Source organism: Equus quagga, chromosome 10, assembly GCF_021613505.1.
Source record: "Equus quagga isolate Etosha38 chromosome 10, UCLA_HA_Equagga_1.0, whole genome shotgun sequence".
Classification (NCBI taxonomy): Eukaryota; Metazoa; Chordata; class Mammalia; order Perissodactyla; family Equidae; genus Equus; species Equus quagga.
In genome coordinates this window covers 2,883,672-2,903,600 of record NC_060276.1, presented here as the reverse complement: position 1 = coordinate 2,903,600, position 19,929 = coordinate 2,883,672, and the positions used below count along the sequence as shown (strand labels likewise).

General features: G+C 39.4%; 1 protein-coding gene across 1 annotated transcript in view; it reads right to left on the bottom strand.

Moving 5' to 3' along the window:
* GABRA3 (gamma-aminobutyric acid type A receptor subunit alpha3) overlaps window positions 1-19,929 on the bottom strand; it is a 321,718-nt gene that overhangs the window by 234,973 nt on the left and 66,816 nt on the right. The window contains exon 2 of the mRNA XM_046673707.1: window positions 12,082-12,258. Coding sequence (XP_046529663.1) covers window positions 12,082-12,221 — 140 coding nt within the window. The 5' untranslated portion in view covers window positions 12,222-12,258. The remainder of the gene's footprint in view (window positions 1-12,081; window positions 12,259-19,929) is intronic.

Here is a 19,929-nt window from a genome sequence, read left to right as displayed (position 1 = left end):
CTCTAATAACAAACTTACAGAAAGAGAACTCAAAAATACAGTTCCATTTACAATCACGACAAAAAGAATAAAGTACCTAGGAATAAATTTAACCAAGGAAGTGAAGGACTTATACAATGAAAAGTATAAGACATTATTGAAAGAAATCGATAATGACATACAGAGATGGAAAGAGATTCCATGCACATGGATTGGAAGAATAAACACAGTTAAAATGGCCATACTACCCAAAGCAATCTACAGGTTCAATGCAATCCCAATCAGAATCCCAATGACATTCTTCATGGAAATAGAGCAAAGAATCCTAAAATTCATATGGGGCAACCAAAGACCCCGAATTGCAAAAGTGACAGTGAGAAAAAAGAACAAAGCTGGAGGCATCACAATCCTTGACTTCAAAATGTACTACAAAGCTATAGTGATCAAAACAGCATGGGATTGGTACAAAAACAGGCACAGAGATCAATGGAATGGAACTGAAAGCCCAGAAATAAAACTGCCCATATATGGACAGTTAATCTTCGACAAAGCTGCCAAGGACATACAATGGAGAAAAGACAGTCTCTTCAATAAACGGTGTTGGGAAAACTGGACAACCACATGCAAAAGAATGCAATTAGACCATTATCTCATGCCATTCACAAAAATAAAATCAAAATGGATCAAAGACTTGAACGTAAGTCCTGAAATCATAAAACTCCTGGAAGATAGTATAGGTAATACACTCTTTGACATCAAAATTAATAGGATCATTTCGAATACCATGTCTTCTCAGACAAAGGAAACAAAAGAAAAAATAAATAAGTGGGAGTTCATCAGACTAAAGAGCTTCTGCAAGGCAGAAGAAATTAGCATGAAAAGACAACCTACCAATTGGGAGAAAATTTTTGCAAATCAAATATCCAATAAAGGGTTAATCTCCAAATATATAAGAAACTCACACACTGAACAGCAAAAAAACAGACCGATCAGAAAATGGGCAGAGGATATGAACAGACATTTTTCCAAAGAAGATATACAGATGGCCGATAAACACATGAAAAGATGTTCAACATCACTAATCATCAGGGAAATGCAAATCAAAACTACACTAAGATACCACCTTACACCTGTTAAAATGGCTATAATCACTAAGAGTAAAAATAGCAAATGTTGGAGAGGGTGTAGAGAGAAGGGAACCCTCACACATCGTTGGTGGGAATGCAAACTGGTGCAGCCACTGTGGAAAACAGTATGGAGATGCCTCAAATAACTAAAAATGGAACTACCATATGACCCAGCTATCCTGCTACTGGCTATCTACCTAAACAATTTGAAATCAACAATCCAAAGTAGCATATGTACCCCTATGTTCGTTGCAGCACTATTCACAATAGCCAAGACATGGAAGCAACCCAAGTGCCCATCAACAACAAAAAAAAGACAAAATCATCCCATTTGCAACATGGAAGGAACTGGAGGGAATTATGCTAAGCAAAATAAGCCAGACTGAGAAAGACAAACCCCATATGATTTCACTCATATGTGGAATATAAACAAGTACTGGGACAAAGAAAACAGTTCAGTGGTTACTAGGGGAAGGCGGGTGGGGGGCGCACAGGGAGTGAAGGGGAGCACTTATGTGGTGACAGACAAGAAATAATGTACAACTGATTTCTCACATTGATCTAAACTATTGTGAACTCAATAAAAAAATATGTATATATACTTGTCGTATCATTGTTTTTTAAAAGCAAAAAACCCAGAAATAGTCAAAGTGCATATTGACAAGAGAAATGGATGAATGTATGAATAAATATTCATATACTGTAATAGTCCATAGCAGTTAAAATAAACGAATTAGAGTTAGATGCATCAAAAAGAACACCTTTCAATACATGGTTGAAAAAAACAAGTTGTAATATTATACAAAAGCTATGATGCATTTTATATAGCTTAAAAACATGGAAACCACTATTTGCTACTTATAGTGATATTTGCTATTGTATGTGATACACACATCCTTAGGTATAAGTCTAGAGTATGCATGGAAATGACAAAAAAAAGCAAATTCATGGTTGTGATTATCTCTCAAGAGGGAGGGAGAGAGAGGAATAGGATCAAGATAAGGTAAACAGGAGACTTCATCTGTAACTTTAAAGATTATTTTTTTAATGAAAAGAAATATGGCAAAATTTTTAAGATTTAAAAAAGTTGGGAGATGGGTACCCATTTTTTAAATATTTTTCTTTACATAGTCCAAACTATTGGGGAAAATCACATGGTGATTATTTGCTCCATAAGTCTCACAGGATCTTTGGCCAAAAGCAATCCGATTTTGACCTGACCATTCTAGAAATGCAATTGATTCCTTCCTTGCAAATTTAGCCCTTGTATACTCTCCAAGGATGATTGCCTCCAAATTGACAAATTAATTCTGTTGTTTTGTGAGGCATTTAAATCAAATCTTCCAGATAATAAGCCTAAGTTTACCTCCTGGGAAAGGCACTTAATACATTTCCTACACTGGGCAGAGATGACACATAGCTCTTGGGGAAGAATTTCTGGCTTGGTGTTAAAGCTTGAATGTGTTCAACTCTCTGACACTGTACAGTGTATCAAAGCAGGCTCTCAGAAAGGTCCTGCAAGGCTGATTCAACTTTAGCAGGGTCTGGGGCCAACGCGCTTGACAATTGCATTATGGTAAAGGCATTGTCATTGTTCCATATGCAGGCACTCCCCCCTTATTTTGGCCATCCAGTTCTCCCTTTGCTCTTTGCCTTCTCTCCATCATTTTCTATTTCAGAGAATCATAATCCACATGTCTCTTTCACTTGCATTTAGCCCTTGAAATACTCTTATTAGCATTGTTTACGTGTCCTGCCTGTCTATTTTACATACAAGTAGCCCCAGAGATTCCTGGTCATGGACTCCTAGGCAAAAACCCACACAAATGGATGCCTTTCTATATCACATCTAGGAATATGGTTTCCTATGGAATAAGAGGAAACTGACAGCCTCAGAGACTTTCAAAATAAACAAAGACTTCCCTCCATTCTGTGTTTGAGACCACCGGTAAGCGACGGCTTGAAGTAGACATTACTTTTTCCAGTGCTAGGGAGGAAACAGGCACAATAATTTCAAGCCCACTGCCATCAGGAAAGAGGTCCCTGTGCTACTTTCTTTTTAATTGACACCATTTTTTTCCTGTATGGTCTTCAGATACTCTGGTAACTTTGCAAGATTTTTATAACTAATTGTCAGACCAAAATGGATATCACCTGAATCTGTTAGCAAGAATTGTGATTAGAATGTCTTTTATGGATTCTCATTTCCCAAGCCTCCATTTTATTTTTCTCTTTAAGCTAGATGGTTAGTTCTCTTATTGTATTGTCTACTTGCATGATTACTTTGCGGTCCCCTTATACCCTAGGAAGTTTCTCTGTTGAGAAGTAGCAGCTGACACTTGTTACCTAGCAGGTATCTAAGCAGTTAAAGTATCCCTGAGGAGATGGTGAGGTTGACAATACCTGGAATTGACATTGTAAAGTTTTCCAGTTGTTCTTTCTCTGACTTTACTATTGCTACTCTTTGTCCTCTTTATTTTCTCACTAGTTTTATCATTACACTCAGATAGGTGTTTGTTGAATACATAACTCAGGACTCTGGGTGCCTGTACCTCTGGCATGCTCAAGGACCAGGGTAGAGCCTGGGGCCTTAAGGTGAGAGCTAGGATGGAGGCTTTGTCAGAAGGTGGTTTGGACCAGGAGAGCATCCAAAGTTTCTCTCAGCTGTTAATTTTTCCCCAGCTTTATTAAAGTATAATTGACAAATAAAAATTGTATATATTTAGGTTGTATGATGATTTTTGTGTGTGTGTGAGGAAGATTGGACCGGAGCTAACATCTGTTGCCAATCTTCCTCTTTTTGCTCAAGGAAGATGGTCCCTGAGCTAACATCCACGCCAATCTTCCTCTACTTTGTATATGGGACACCGCCACAGCATGGCTTGACGAGTAGTGTGTAGGTCCGCTCCCGGGATCCAAAACTGTGAACCCCAGGCTGCAGAAGTGGAGTGTGCAAACTTAATCACTACACCACTGGGCCAGCCTCATACAATGTGATTTTTAAAGGTGTACATCGTGATGATTTAATATACATATACATTGTGAAATGATTACCACAATCAAGTTAATTAACACACAACATATATCACCTCACAGCCACAATTTTTTTTTGTAGTGAGAACACTTAAGATCTACCCTCTTAGAAAGTGTCATCTGTCACCTTTCTATCTTCCTTTCAATCACCGATCATATGCATAGCATGCCATTCTTAAGCCAGTATCCCACTTTCTCTGCATTCTAATTCAAAGAATCTTGGGAGACCAGGGGAAATTTCCCCTTGCCAAGACCCACTGCTCACTGGTAAGGAATAAACACACTCAATTTGAGAGAGAAGTGTCTGTGAAACTGCATTTTCACTAAATCTTTTGCAGCATTGCTCTCATTGCCACCTCCACCATCTTTCCGTACATCAACTGAGAAAATGGTCTAAACTCTCCTAAAAACAGAAAGTCACAGATGGCCACATAGTTTCAGTTCATTCAAATTAGGGTTCTACCTCTTGCTCTGTTTCTCTCCCGGGAGGCCATGGATACAAGATTGGTATTACTGCTGAGGAGCTATGTATTGTGTGAACATCAAACCCCATTTGCTGCAAATGGTTAACACAACCTTTCATTCATGATGCCTGTAAAATTCCCATTGTAACCAGTTTCCAACTTATGTCTTATACTCTGCGTTAAGTTTCTTTCTTTCTCTGACTTTCCTCTTAGAAACATCTACCACTCTCTAGCTTTCATCTCTGCCCAATTTCCTATTGTCACAGCTCCTTATTTTTACACATGGAAAACTGGACAGCCACTTGCAAAGGAATGAAAGTAGACCATTATCCTACACCCCACACAAAAGTCAACTCAAAATGGATTAAAGACTTGAATGTAAGACCCGAAACCATGAAAATTCTAGAAGAAAACATAGGCAGTACATTCTTTGACACCGGGCATAGCAGCATATTTTCAAGTACCATGTCTCACTGGGAAAGGGAAACAAAAGAATAAATGAACAAATGTGACTACATCAAGCTAAAAACATTCTGCACAGCAAAGCAAACCATCAACAAAATGAAAAGACAACCTAACAATTGGGAGAAGATATTTGCAAACCGTGTATCAGATAAGGGGTTAATATCCAAAATATTCAAAGAACTCATACATCTCAAAAACAAAAAAAACCAATAACCCAATTTAAAAATGGGCAAAAGATCTGAACAGACATTTCTCCAAAGAAGATATACGGATGGCCAACAAATATATGAAAAGATGCTCAACATTATTAGCTATCAGGGTAAATGCAAATCGAAACTGCAATGAGATATCACCTCACTCTGGTCAGAATGGCTATAATTAACATAACTGGAAACAACAAGTGTTGGAGAGGATGTGGAAAGAAGGGAACCCTCGTACACTGCTGCTGGTGGGAGGGCAAACTCACGTGGCCACTACAGAAAGCAGAATGGAGTATCCTCATAAAATTGAGAATAGATCTACCATATGATCCAGCTATCCCACTGCTGGATATTTATCCTAAGAACATGAAAACACAAATGCATAAAGATACATGCACCCCTATGTTCACTGCAGCATTATTCACAATAGCCAAGACTTGGAAGCAACCTAAGCGCCCATCAAGGGACCAATGGATAAAGAATATGTGGTATATATACACAATGGAATACTACTCAGCCATAAGAAATGTTGAAATCCAGCCATTTTTGACAACATGGGTGGACCTTGAGTGTACTATGCTGAGTGAAATAAGTCAGAGGGAGAAAGTCAAATACCATATGATCTCACTCATAAGTAGAAGATAAAAAGACAGACAAACAAACACATGGCAACAGAGATTGGATTAGTGGTTACCATAGGTGAAGGGGGGAGGGAGGAGGGCAAAAGGGGTGATTAGGCTCACATGTGAGGGGATGCACTATAATTAGTTTCTGGGTGATGAACAGGATGTAATCTACACAGAATTTGAAATATATTATGATGTACATCTGAAAGCTATATTATGTTATAATCTAATGTTACTGAAATACAATAAATAAAAAAAAGAATAAAGGCTTGAATTAGGTTTCAAGAAAAATCTACTTAGAAAGCAAAGCATAGTGTCCAGGTTGAAGAAATGTCTGGAAAATCGTATCATGTAAGGAGAATAGTTGAAAGTACTGAGAGTTATCCTGTAGACAAGAAAGCATAGAGTAGCTCTGAGAGCTGTTATGTGGAAAATGGGTTATCTCCCAAAACCCCCCCGTACATAGTTGTATATCTTAGTTGCAGGTCCTTCTAGTTGTGGGATGTGGGACACCGCCTTAACATGGCCTGACTAGCGGTGCCATGTCTGCGCCCAGGATCCGAACCCTTCCAGATATATTCTCCACTCTTCTCCACCCTGTTTTCTTTCCTATAAGGCTGACCTGTATGAACTAGACAAACAGGGCTCCTATGGCCTCTGGCTTCAACTTGGGTTGGCCTCCTTGTCTCAAGATGAAAACATATAGGGACCTATAACTGGTAGACATTAGAGGAAGGTGGACTTCTAAACATAGGAAGCACCTTCCAACTCCTAGAGCTATGACCTGTGGGAGTAGGGCGGTTTATCACTGGAGGGATTCAAACCGGTAGATTATCAAGCATAATGCAGGAGGAACTCTTGACCAGGGTAGGGGCTTAGGACTGACAGCCTCTCATGTCCTGTATCTGGTTCTGAAAATTCAAGATTTGAGGATTGAATGGTAAAAGTATTGATGTATTGATTCCATAATAGAGATTATATGCACATGGAAGGGACTGGACCTTTCATACTTACACTTCAAATCACAATTGGCTTGAGACACACCTACCCAGCATGTGCCCCACTTGTTCACAGTATTGGCTGAGTTAAAGGAAAATAAAAACCAAGTTGTTCATGCCTTCTTAGTAACTTTGTATTTACACATGTGGTCACAGGTGCCAGTTTATTCTGAGATTAAGAGCCCCAAGAAAATATCTTCGAAGATGAAAACATACATAATGACTGACACCTTTGGTACACAAGTCAGGCCATGTACGTGGCAAGGAAACAAATAAGCAATCCCCCAACCATTTACTCTTAAGTTCACCGTATCTGCTGTCACCGCTGCCACCACCATATAACCTTGACGCAGAAAAAGTGTTGATATGGTGTCACATCCATCCAAAATCAGTTTCTACTCTATTCTTAAACGTGTAAAAATGAGACGTTGTGCCTGATGTCTTTCATTTCCCCTTCCAGATATATTCTCCACTCTTCTCCACCCTGTTCTCTTTCCTATAAGGCTGACCCGTATGAACTAGACAAACAGGGCTCCCACGGCCTCTGGCTTCGACTTGGGTTTGGCCTCCTTGTCTCAAGATCAGAGGGAGGAAGAAGAGCAAAGTTTGAGTTGGTAATCCCCTGGCTCTCTCCTTGTGAAATCTCCTCCACCAAAGGTCTCTGCACCTCTTTTAAAAACATGTTTTATATGACATAACTCCTGCCGGCCTTAGGTTCTTCCCCTATCCCCTGGGGTGCCCCTGCACCCAGACCATACCTTTACAATTAGTCCCTTTGCAATTCTACCCTCTTCAAACAATGTTAATTGAAATGCCTCATTTGTTTTCTTTGGGGTCCTGACTGATACACATCTCAAGTTTCAATAAATTTCAGTCAGACTTGGACAAAAGATCCATTTGGCACTTATTTGATACTTAGGTTGGCCCATTAGGAAATTGCTTATATTTGACCATTTTGACCCAGAAAAATGACAGTTTCATAATGGTTCAACCTAACACTGTTCACACATATAGTTCTCATTTGTCGATGGTCAAAATACTGGACCAGGAAGTAAGAGTCTAAGAAATGTCTTTATTATGTGAAGCTGAAATTGTTCCCTGTAGCTTTTCCTTAAGAATATGGGACTGGGAATCAGAGACTAGTGTTCCAGACCCAGCTCTCCTATTAAATTGCTATAATGTCTTAGAAAAGTCCGTTTCCTTTTCTGGACCTCAATTTCTTCAGGCACAAAATGAGGACTCAGACTAGATGCTCTCTGTGGGTTTTCCCAAGTCTGCTACTCTAAAATTCCAGAATATCGTATCCCTAACTATACTGTTAGCTCCTCGAGACAAGGACTGTGTCCCCAAAGTATTGTAAAAGATTCATTACAGCAGAATCAACTGGGGCATTTGAGAAAATACAGATTTTTAAGCGCTATCCCCAGAGCTACTAAATTACAATCTCCAGATGTGGAGCCTTCTTCCTTGCTCACACATACTGAACATTGAGAACCATTGCATTGGGCACATGAGCTATACAAAGTACTGGTCAATAAACTACTGTTGATTGTTGTAGCTCCTTGGGTAGCCATCCCAGGTGATTCAATTGAATAAAACACTAAAAGTAGATAAAATAATGCAGCAAATGGATTTTTTTCAACACACAAAAACATCATTCATAAGATATCAAAACAAGCAAACAAAAAGAAGGAGCAGCTCTTCTCAATATCGGAACTATCAGCATAAACCATATGTTTTAAATTTGTATTTGTTCCTTTATTTCTAGAAAATACAAATACAGTTCCAAACCAAATATTTGGAGCCAGGCTTTTAGTTGTCTCATCCCTCCAAAGCATGAATTGCATTGGACTTGGAAGAAAGTAAACCCCCCAAAGTTTCTAATGCCCCTGTGTTATATTCAAGCACTTCTTTCTGCTTTTTCAAGCAGGATCTCTTGGGCTTCTCTTTAATATAATTACTAAAAGGCTTCTTTATCTGGTTTTCTAAGCACCAACAGCATGTAAACAAACCCATGTAAACAAGAAAGGTCACAACTAACACTGAGGATGGAGACACAAAATGAAAAAGGCAGATATAGAATGAACATACTGAATATTCTTTATGATGACCATAAAGCCACCAATAAAAGGGACTATTCTGTTCAAAATCCTTGCTTAGGATTATAATAAAAGATGCAATACATTTTTAGAGAACTTTATTCTCAAAGTTAAAATTAAAAAGGCTTTAACATTTGAAGAGGTAAGGTTCATTTATTTAAAATTTCCATCTTATTTAGAGCATCTATCATAGCCCAGTGAAGTCAGTACATGAGGATTTAATGAAATAGAATTAGTGTGTTTTTCCAGAATGGGGTAAAGAACAAAAAGGGCCTCATGGGAAAACTTTCTAAGGACATATCAGTCCAGATCGGTAGCCCTCAGCCACAGAGATTACTGTTGAAAATGTGATAGAAGATGGAAAGACTCAAAGTACACTAAGATAATCAACCCTGCAAAAATAATTAGGAACAAGTCCTAATGCTTCCAAGAATAGGGGACAGTAGCCAAATGTAAAACAACAACAAAAAAGCCACTATCAAACAATAAAATATCCTGTGTAATACTGAAATATTTCAAGCCTAAGGGGGTCGAATGTGATGGGATTTTAAAGTCAAAAGAAGTTCAATATAGCTAAAGAACACAAGAGTTTGGTGACAGGAGGACTACGAAATAAGGCTGACAAGATGGGTAGAGGCTGGATCAAAATGGGCCTTATAAAATCATGTTAAAAAGTTTGGACTTTAATCCAGGGACAGTAGGAAGCCATTAAATGACTCTAAACAGGATAGATATTGTATTGTAGAAGAAACTCTAGCTACAGAGTGGAAGCCAGTTTTGTTGGGAGCAAGACTTCAGGAAGTAAGACCAGTTAGAGACTCTTGCAGTTGTCCAAGTGAAAGACAACACTGGATTAAACTAGGGTGGTAAGAGGAAAGTTAGGAAAAGTAAATGAATTCAAGGGGTGCGGGAGGTAGAAATGACAGATCTTGGTGATTGATTCAATCTGGAGAGCGAAGGGTAGAAAACTGGCAAAAATGATTCCAAGTTTCTGGCTTGAGCAATGGGCTGTATGGTGGTGTCGTTGATTGAAACAAAGAGAGATGGAAGAGGAGCATGCTATGTTTGCTTGTTGTTTGGTTTTTGTTGTTGTTTTTAAAGTGGAGGAGGGAGATGGAAATGATGAGACTACGTTGGACATGCTTAGTTTAAGGAGTTTACGGAACAGCCAAGTGGACCTGTCCAATAGATAGTTGGATTTAGAGGTCTGATTCTCAAGAGAAGTTAGGAACGGCAATTCAGACAAGAGTCGTTGGCATATATATAAGGTAACAATGTCACAGAGATGGATGAAATCACTTACAGTCTATATGGTAAGAAGAGCACCTAGAACAAAACAAAGAAAAACACCAACACCTGAGAAATGAACAAAGAAAGAGGAAGATTACCAAAGAGATTGCAAAAGATCTTCATATCACAAAGGCCTCTGATAGAGCTATGTAATATTGTGGAAAATATTCTAAAAAGCATAGCCATAAAACCGTGAGGAAAACCAATTATACTATTTACTGTTGGTAATATGTCCAGATCTCTTTTCCCGGGCCAATGAAACCATCCCCCAGCTAATTCTGATTATTACCATTGACCTAAGGGAGGCACCTCACCCTAAAATGCCTGAGAAGTTATGTCTTCTACCAGTCAGCTCACAGGCAATGACTGATTGAGATGAGGCTGCAAAAGCCCAGGCCCCTAGCCTCAAGGTGGGCCAAATCTGGAGTGCCATTCACATTCCAAATCTCCCCATGAGGTCAAATGGAGGCTACGCTTCAAGTAAAATCACACCTTTGCTTTACTTCTTCCCCTTCCTCATCTCACTTCTCTTACTTCCTTACAAGTTTCTCTGAGAGGACTCTCTCAAGAATCCATTTGCTTAGGAATCCTTGTCTCAGGCCCTGCTTCTAGAGAACCTAATCTAAGAACCAGGGAATTATGGTGTCTCTGAAGTCAAAGAAAGAATTATTCTTAAACGATACATTTATATTTTATGCAATTTTTATATATATGTTTTATTTCATAATAAAAAGTAGTTAAGGAAGAAGAGAAAAGTCAACAATGTTGAATGTTGCTTCACGCTACTAAAGAAATTGAGTAACATAAGAACCAACAAGTGTGCATTTTAGCAACAGAGTCAACACTGGTCACCTTGGTTGCAGAAGTTGCCTTAGAGTCATGGGGTTGGAAGTCAGACAGCAGTGGTGGAAAAACAAGCAGTGGGTAAGTAGAGACAATAAAGAAAACTCCTTCTTCAAGAAGCATGACTGTGAAGAGAAGCAAAGATTTAAGGTACTAACTGGAGGGAACTTTTGTTTGGTTGTTTGTTTTGGTTTTTTTGCTGAGGAAGATTCACCCTCAGCTAACATCTATGCCAGTCTTCCTCTATTTTGTATGTGGCTGCTGATGAGTGGTGTAGGTCTGCATCTGGGAACCCAACCCAGGCAGCTGAAGCACAGTGCACCAAACTTAACCACTAGGCCTCGGAGCTGGCCCCTGGAAGGAATATTTTTAAATTTATGCTGAGGGGCTGGTCCCGTGGCTAAGTGGTTAAGTTCGCACGCTCCACTGTAGGCAGCCCAGTGTTTCATTGGTTCAAATCCTGGGCACAGACATGGCACTGCTTGTTGAGCTACGCTGAGGTGGCATCCCACATGCCACAACTAGAAGGACCCACAACAAAGAATATATGACTATGTACTGGGGGGCTTTGGGGAGAAAAAGGAAAAAAATAAAATCTTTAAATTTAAGTTGAGAGATTCTTAATCACATTTAAGTGCTAATGGGACAGAACCAATAAAGAGACACATTGAAGATCCAAGGGATAAAAGAGAAAATTGAGAGCAAATGGCTGGAGAGAACTGCTTTTAAAATGCTAAGAGGGAATTCAAACACGGGCTAGAGAGTTGCCCAAGAAGAACTTTGAGATCTCTTTCTACCTTAAGAGTCTGAGCTGATGATGTTTTTCCAAATACAGTGCAATGTCTGAATATCAGGGACCAGAGTACTTGAGTTCATCTGGGAAAAAAATCAAAAGTTTTGGTCTAAGGCAAGAATTTATCACAGCCTTCTTTTGTTCTAGGAGTTAAAGGCTCTTACCCGCCAATATCCTGCTTCACAAAGTCCCCAGGTTCTTGTCGTCTTGATTCCCCTTGGCCAGTTGTTCCAGGGAGAATATTAATCAGGAAGAGAAGACCAAGGCTGATCATGCAGAAGTGACTCATTTGTGTGATTATCATCTTCTTAGGCACCAACTTGCAGAGACCTGTGAGATCCCTGTTCAGGGAAAGAGGAAGGGGAAAGGAGTAGAAGACAAAGGGACGGGGGAAGAAGAGGTTTTAAAAAAAGATTTTATTCAACACTATTAGAGTCATTTTACTTCCCTGGTATCCAGTTACTAAATGCCTAATGTGACAGTCCCCTTTCCCTAATTCATCAATGCCACCGAAATTCACCCCAAACATATCCCTCACTTGAATGTACCAGAGCACATCTAAGAAAGGGCAGTGTAAAGAGTGTAAAGGGCAGTGTTAAGGGCAGTGTACCATAGCCCATCTAAGAAAGGGCAGTGTAAAGAAGTCTTAGGTTACAGTTCCAGCTCTTTGCCTGTCTTCCCATGACTAGATGAGTCACAGCACTTCTCTCAGCCTCAGTTACCTCGTATAATCCAAGAGCTTAAAATAATCTCTCATGTCTTCATTTTATTTCCCCCCAGTCCCATTTGATTTTTACCATCACAAATGCCTTTGCCATAATTAACTGTGTAATATTGTAGACAATCGTAGAATATTAAGACCTGGAGCCTCTTTATAGCATTTTTGGGATTGATTCTCATCTTGATACAGTTGAGCAATTTTCCAAAAGATCAAGGGCCTGGGGTAGATGAACTGTTTCCCCTGAATCAGGTTGAGAAAATGCTGAATGATGAGACACCATGGCTCTTGAATAGGAATGCAATGTTTCTCCACAAAGAGAGTTGAGGACAAAGCCACCCCATATAGGGGCCACAACATAAAAAATAAATCCAAGCCTAAGCTCCCGGTACAGAAGTCCCTAACAGGTCAGAAAATTACGCCGATAGGATTATGTGATTTAGAGTTGCCTATATGCAAGGTTCTTTTATGAACTCTGGACTGGTGGAGGTTTACCCAAGAAATGGGATTAAGAAAACAGTGTAAAGTGGCACTTGCTTGCTATCTCTAAACCTTATGGCTTCTTTGAATCTGAAACATTGACCACTTGAAGGAGACCTAACTCTGAGCCAACACCATACTCTTTTTCAGCCATGTCAGTGTTTTAACTTTCTGAAGGAATGGAAAGATGTGAAACTTTTTTCTAAGGAAGGTTTATGCAAGAGACTAATATGTAAAACAGATACAGGCTGGAGAGCTATTCTGGTTGATGAGAAGATGAAGAACAAGTCTTTCTAAACTGATCTCATCCCCAAAAAATCAGCCACTAGGATTGTCTTCTTGAATCTGTGTGATGGGAAAACAGCTATTTTGAGTTGCTGCCCAGGCATTACAGTATGAGAACCCTGCTCACACCCAGAGTCTGGGCATTTAGATAAGGACTGGAGCTTAGGATTTCCACCACAAGTTCCTGCTTTGCTTTTCCTGGGGCACCTTTTAAAATAACCACTTATAGTTAAGCCTGTGAAAAGTTAGTGACCTCTGCCCCAACCACCTTACAAGTAATAGGTGCTTGCTACGCTGCTCTCTATCTCCTGCTTGCTCATGACCTGGCATGGAGAACTGCCCTTCCCCCAGCTCATTGCACCCCTCTGTCCCATTGTGGGATCTGTGAGTGATAAATCTCGTGACTTTGCTTCCTTTGCGTGGGTGTATTGAAACTGTGCCTTCAATCAAAGTGACCCTGGGGTTTTCACTTCCCTAAAGTTGGAACTTGGAGGCTGAGGGAAGTACCTGCCAGGCCTGTGTGGGTGGCTTGTGCCTCCTCATTCAGCAGGTCATAATCAGCATATTCTTAATGTAATACATCAGCTACAGGAGCCCCAACACAATCTGATACAGGCATAGAAAACTATGATAATGAAGAAGATGGACTTCTGACATGAAGCATTGTCCACATTATAGATAGAAATAGATGTATTATTAGCCTGCATCATAAAAAGTTGCCAATATTTGAGAATTTTTGTTTCACAAAAACAGCAATGTCTTATGATTAGTCTAATGCTGTGACATTCATGATTCATGAGCTGTAAGTTGATGGTCATTTTACAGAAATGAACAGAAACAGTACAGTTCAGAAAACCATAGCGTATGAATAAGAAAATATGGTTCATGAGCAAACAACTCTGGGGCAAGGGAAACATCCATAGTATGAGCGGTAACCATGATATATGCTCAAACATCCACAGTGCTTTAGCAGACTGTAATGTTGTGTGATCACATAACAAAGATTAATGCTCAGATAATCATGATACGCGACTGACAATTACTCTATAGGAACAAAGAGACTTGGTATAGGATGTGAAGTCCAAATTGCAGAAACAATCCATGGAATACAAGACAGAACCACAATGGATACTCAGAAAACATGAGTGCATGAGTAACAATTCTGGGTATAGAAGATGGCCATGCTGCATGAGCAGAGACCCACAGTATGTGTTCAACTATGCTATTCTAGTATATAATTATGGGTTATGTTCAAGTGATCATGGTAAACAAGCAGGAAACCTTCACATTAAGAGTAGATGCCAATGACACAGAAGCAAATGCCCATGATTTGGAAGGAGAAAACTATGGTATACAGTATGATACATAAGAAGACAGTAATATTATATGAACACATGACTAAAGCACATGTTCAAATAACCATTATGCATGAGAAGACAGCCATCATACATAGAAGAGGTTGGATATAATTTGTGCCCTCCAACTACTATAACACTTTGTTAGCAAATATCATTATTATAACACGTTAAGACATTTATAGTATAAAACCTCTGACCATGGTATATATCAGAAAACCATAATGCCTGAGCCTAATAATCACTGAACAAGAAAAGAGGGCTTGGTATACACTCCATTAAGACATTGTACCTGATCAAATGCATGCCACTGGACTATTGCACAACAATGTGAATATATTTAACTCTAATAAACTATACAGTTAAAAAACAGTTTTTTATGTGTTTTTTAACCACAATTAAATTTTTAATTAAAAAAACATACCACTAGAGCAGGTAGCCTTAGCAAGTTCCCAACAGCACCCAACCCTGGTATATGTACAGAGTAATATAACACATTAGCAGATATTAGCATTAAACGAACATACATCCATGGTACATGCTCACATGACCATCAAACAAGTGCAGACAAAGACTGTAGGAGAGCAGATGCCCAAAATTCTTCTTATGACAAACTTGGTGAATTTTCAAGTGACCATAGTGCATAAATTGAAAACCATGACACTTGAACAAAGAGCCTTCAAACATGATAAAGTATCCATGTAGCTGGAGATAACTATGGTATATGCTTAGACAACCATGATACATGTGAAGAGATATTTGGTATATTAGTCCTTAACCGTGATGTGTGCACACACACTGTATGTATCATGGCAACCATGATACAGGAATTAAGCAACATAGTTTAAGAGCAGATGGCCATGCTAGGGGAGTAGAACACCATGATGCAGGAACAGAAGGCTGTGGTGCAAGAGTAGGCAGACATGCTCAAATGTTTTTCACTGGAGCAGAGAGGTGAGATATAGATGTAAGTGGCCACAGTGAAGAACTGATATCTTTCGAGTACCGATGACCGTGGTGAATAAGTAGCTGTCTATAACATATGAACAAACGGATATAGTACACCCATCCATGGTGAATAAACTGGAAATTACAGCAAAGGAACATCATATAATGACATGGATCTTCAAACAACTATGCTGCATGAGCAGAATTTAAACAAAGACTAGTTTTAAAGTTAGTATAAAGAAGCCAGACCACATTGTAAACATAGGCAACCATGGTGTATGCTCATATAAGGACAGCACACAGATAAACTCTAATGACATATGAGCTTACAACCAATGAACATATTCAGATAACCATGGGCACAATAGCAAATGCCTGTGGTAGGAGCAGATGGCCATAAAATATGAGGAGACAGCCCTTGTGCAGGTTCAGATAATCTTGGTGTTACAATGGATTATCCATGGTGTATGAGCACACAATCACGACATATGCTCAAGCCACCATAATATGTGATTGCGCAGCCAAAATAGCAAATGGTTACTCAACCAATTCACTCCACTTAAAAGCTAAAAGACGATACAAGGAACAAAAAATAGGGAAATAAGCTGATGACTTACATATTAATATCTCCATCCCAGATCTCTCCTGCAACCCGTATCTGCACTTAGATGTCTGAGAAGCATCTTAAACTTAACATGTTCAAATCTGAGGTTCAGATTTCCACGTACACACACACACACACACACACACACACACACACACACACAGACCTGGTCCTCCTGTAGTCTTTCTCATCTCACGTAATTGAACTCCACCCCTCCATTTGTTCTAAGTTTTTATTCTTGACTCTTTTACTCTCATCACACATCCAATCCATCAGTAAGTCTCATTGGCATTCCATTCAAAAGTAAACATATACAGAATAAAACCACTGGTCATCATTTCTGCTGTTATGACTCTGGCTCAGCAGCTCTTGCTGAGACCCTTGTAAAACCCTCTTAAATTGGTCTTGCTGCTTCTTCCCTTGTTTCCTTACAGTCTGTTCTCTATACAGCAGACAAGGTGAACTTTTAAAGTGTTAAGTAAGCTATGTCTCTCCTCTGCTCAAAACCCTCCAATCACTTCCTATTTCAAAAGCCTTATGAAGATCTACAAAGACCTACATGATCTAATCCCCCAACAGCTAGCTAACATCCTCTACTACCCTCTTCTCACTCACTCCACTTCAACCACTATGGCCTCCTTGCTGCTCATTGAATATGCCAGGCATGCTCCCGTTCTAGGGCCTCTGCACTTGTTATTGCGTCTACCTATAATATTCTTTCATCCAGTTTCCAGATAGGTTCTTCCTTCTCTCACTTCAGGTTTGTATTCAAATATCACCTTTCCCATTGAGGCCTTCCCTGACTACCCTATCTAAAATTTCAATCCTTCACACATCCCGGATAGTTCCTATGCAGTTGCCTGCTCTATTTTTCCTCCTTTGCACTTCTAATATATATTTTATGTTTTTTGTTATTGTCTGTTTCCCAAGTAGAATATAAGCTCAATGGGGACAAGGAATTTGCCTGCTTTAATCACAGATATATGCCCAATGCATAGAAGAGTGCCTGATAAGTAATGTACAGTTAATGAATAAATAAATGAATACTATTTTGAGAAAAATCACATCCCTAAATGAGGTAAAATAGTATAGGGGATAGAGTGTAGGATGGGCTTTGGAACCCACTAGATTGAGAGACTACTCGGCACTACCAAAAGCTAGTGTTAAGCTTTAAAGATCTCCTTCTTCAATGTAAAACAGGGATAATAATACTCATCCTATAAGAATACTAAAGATTAAATAATATAGCATATATAAAATGCCTGGCTAAAGACCTGCTACCACGATGAGTCTACTGTCAGATCTTGCCCAAATACAAATTCATTTTATCATGAATATTTGCACACCTATTATGTACAAGGCGCTAATACAACACAGTCTCCTATTAGAATTCCTAAAACTTCTTTACCTCAGTGCTTAGAAACTACCAGATACTGACACTCTGTCTACAACTCCACTGCTTGGATGCTACGAGGCGCTATCTGCCAGAACTTTACCTGAACAGAGGCATCCCAAGTGCTGCCACCCAGATGCTACAAAGCCCATGCTGCCACTTCTCTGCCTCAATTTGTCAACAGTTTCATTTGAGGCCATCTAATTCCACCCAGCCTCAAAGCATTGTCATTATTAAAGGTTTTGGAGTCAGAAACATCTTAGTTCCAATTCTTTATATACCACATAGAAATCTGACATTGGGTGAGTGATTCGACTCAACATTCTCATCTATAAAAGGTTGATAATGATAACACTGCCATATAGGAGTGTTACGAGAATTCAATGGTATAATTCATGTGTAGCATTAAGCATTACATTTGATATATAGTAATCTTTCGTCACTATAAGCTACAAGTCAATTCCTTGACCTCTTGCCCTCCGATGAGCCTCAGCTCCACCCTAATCGAGTCACTCATTTCAATGGTCATATCCTAAATCTTGTCATTACATAAACTCATGATCTCAAATAACTATCTGACCACATCTTTCCAAGCTTTTTCATCCAGTACCTTCATACTGTCAACTCTTCTACCCTCCTAATCTCTAATCCCTTGATTTTACCACCTTTAAATTGCCCATCATCACCTTCATGTTCTTACTTCTTTTCTCATCCTACTTGGATTACATACATCGTCCATAATTAAAATCATTATAATCATTCTCAGGTATGTGCCCTCAACACACTTGCCTCTCTCTTACTCTGTTGTAACTACCTAGAAAAACATAAGCCCTGGTTGAATCCATCTCTTTGCCTGCAAATGAGCAGCTAAATATAGCTGGAGAAAAATGCATAATTATGCCTGACTAGTCTCTCTTTAAATTTCCCTCAACACACTTCAAATGTCCCATGATCCTCCTACATTCGCCAAACCAATTTACTCTCCCACTCTCTGAAACATCTACTTCTTTACTTTCTTTTTTCTCCTTAAATCTCCAATAACTCTTCTACCAGATCCTCAGCAGATGGCTGTGCTTCTTATTTTATCAGGAAAAATAAAACAATCAGAAGACCTCATCTTCCTGATATCTATGATACTAATCTACCTGAATCTCTGTCATACACTCTATCTTTCCCCTCGTTACCAGGGGTGTTTATGCTCCTATATAACACCATCCCTTCCATATGTGCCACTGATCCCATTCCCTGTCTCCTGCTCAAGGATTTTACTTTGGGGACTTTCTTATCTCCCCCACACTTGTAAGCTTTTTCCTCTCCACTGGTTCACTCCTTACAGAATTAAAAAAAAAGATGTAGCACCATCCATCATTAAGAAAAAGAAAGCCCTCCCTTGACCTGACATCCCTTCCAACTCTTTCCCAATTTCTCTTTCCCATTATAGTAACTCATGTCAATAATTTTCGGTATCACTGTCTCAACTTCCTCACTTCTCATTCTCTCATACCACTTACATCAATCATGTATTTTCACCTATCCCTCCACTGAAACCATTCTTCTTATTCATTCATTCAAAATTTATGGAGCACCGTCTATGTACCAGGCGCTGTTCTAGGTGCTAGGAATACAACAGTGAACAAAACCGCCCAAAAGGGAATCAGTGAAGAAAGAGAGGAACACTAGACCAAGCACTTGTCTCTCTTACATACCCCGTATTAAATCCCCCCATACCCAATCCACATCTACACCTTAATTTCTCTCTTCTACATCCTATATTCAAACTACCAGCTTATCCAGTTCATTTCAGAACCGATTCGGACTCTAACCACTTCTTACCACCTCCGTTGCCCACAGGCTGGTCTAAACCATCATCTCTTGCCTGCATGACTGCAATGAATAGCCTCTTATCTCTCTGCTTCCTCTCCTGACCCTACAACCCATTCTCTGCACAGCAGCCAGAGTGAGTTGTTTTTAAATATGTCAGGTTTTATCACCCTATTCTCAAATTTTTCCAGTGGATTTTCATTGGATCCAAAGTATTTCCCACGACCTATAAGGATCTACTTAATTTGACCACCGGCTACCTCTGAATCTCACCTCTTTCTACTTTCCCTCTCCACTACTCATATCAAGTTATACTGATTTTCCTACTGTTCCTTGAAAACACCCAACATGCTCCTGCCTTGGGAGCTTTGCCCTTGTTCTTCCCTTTGTCATAAATGCTCTTCCTCC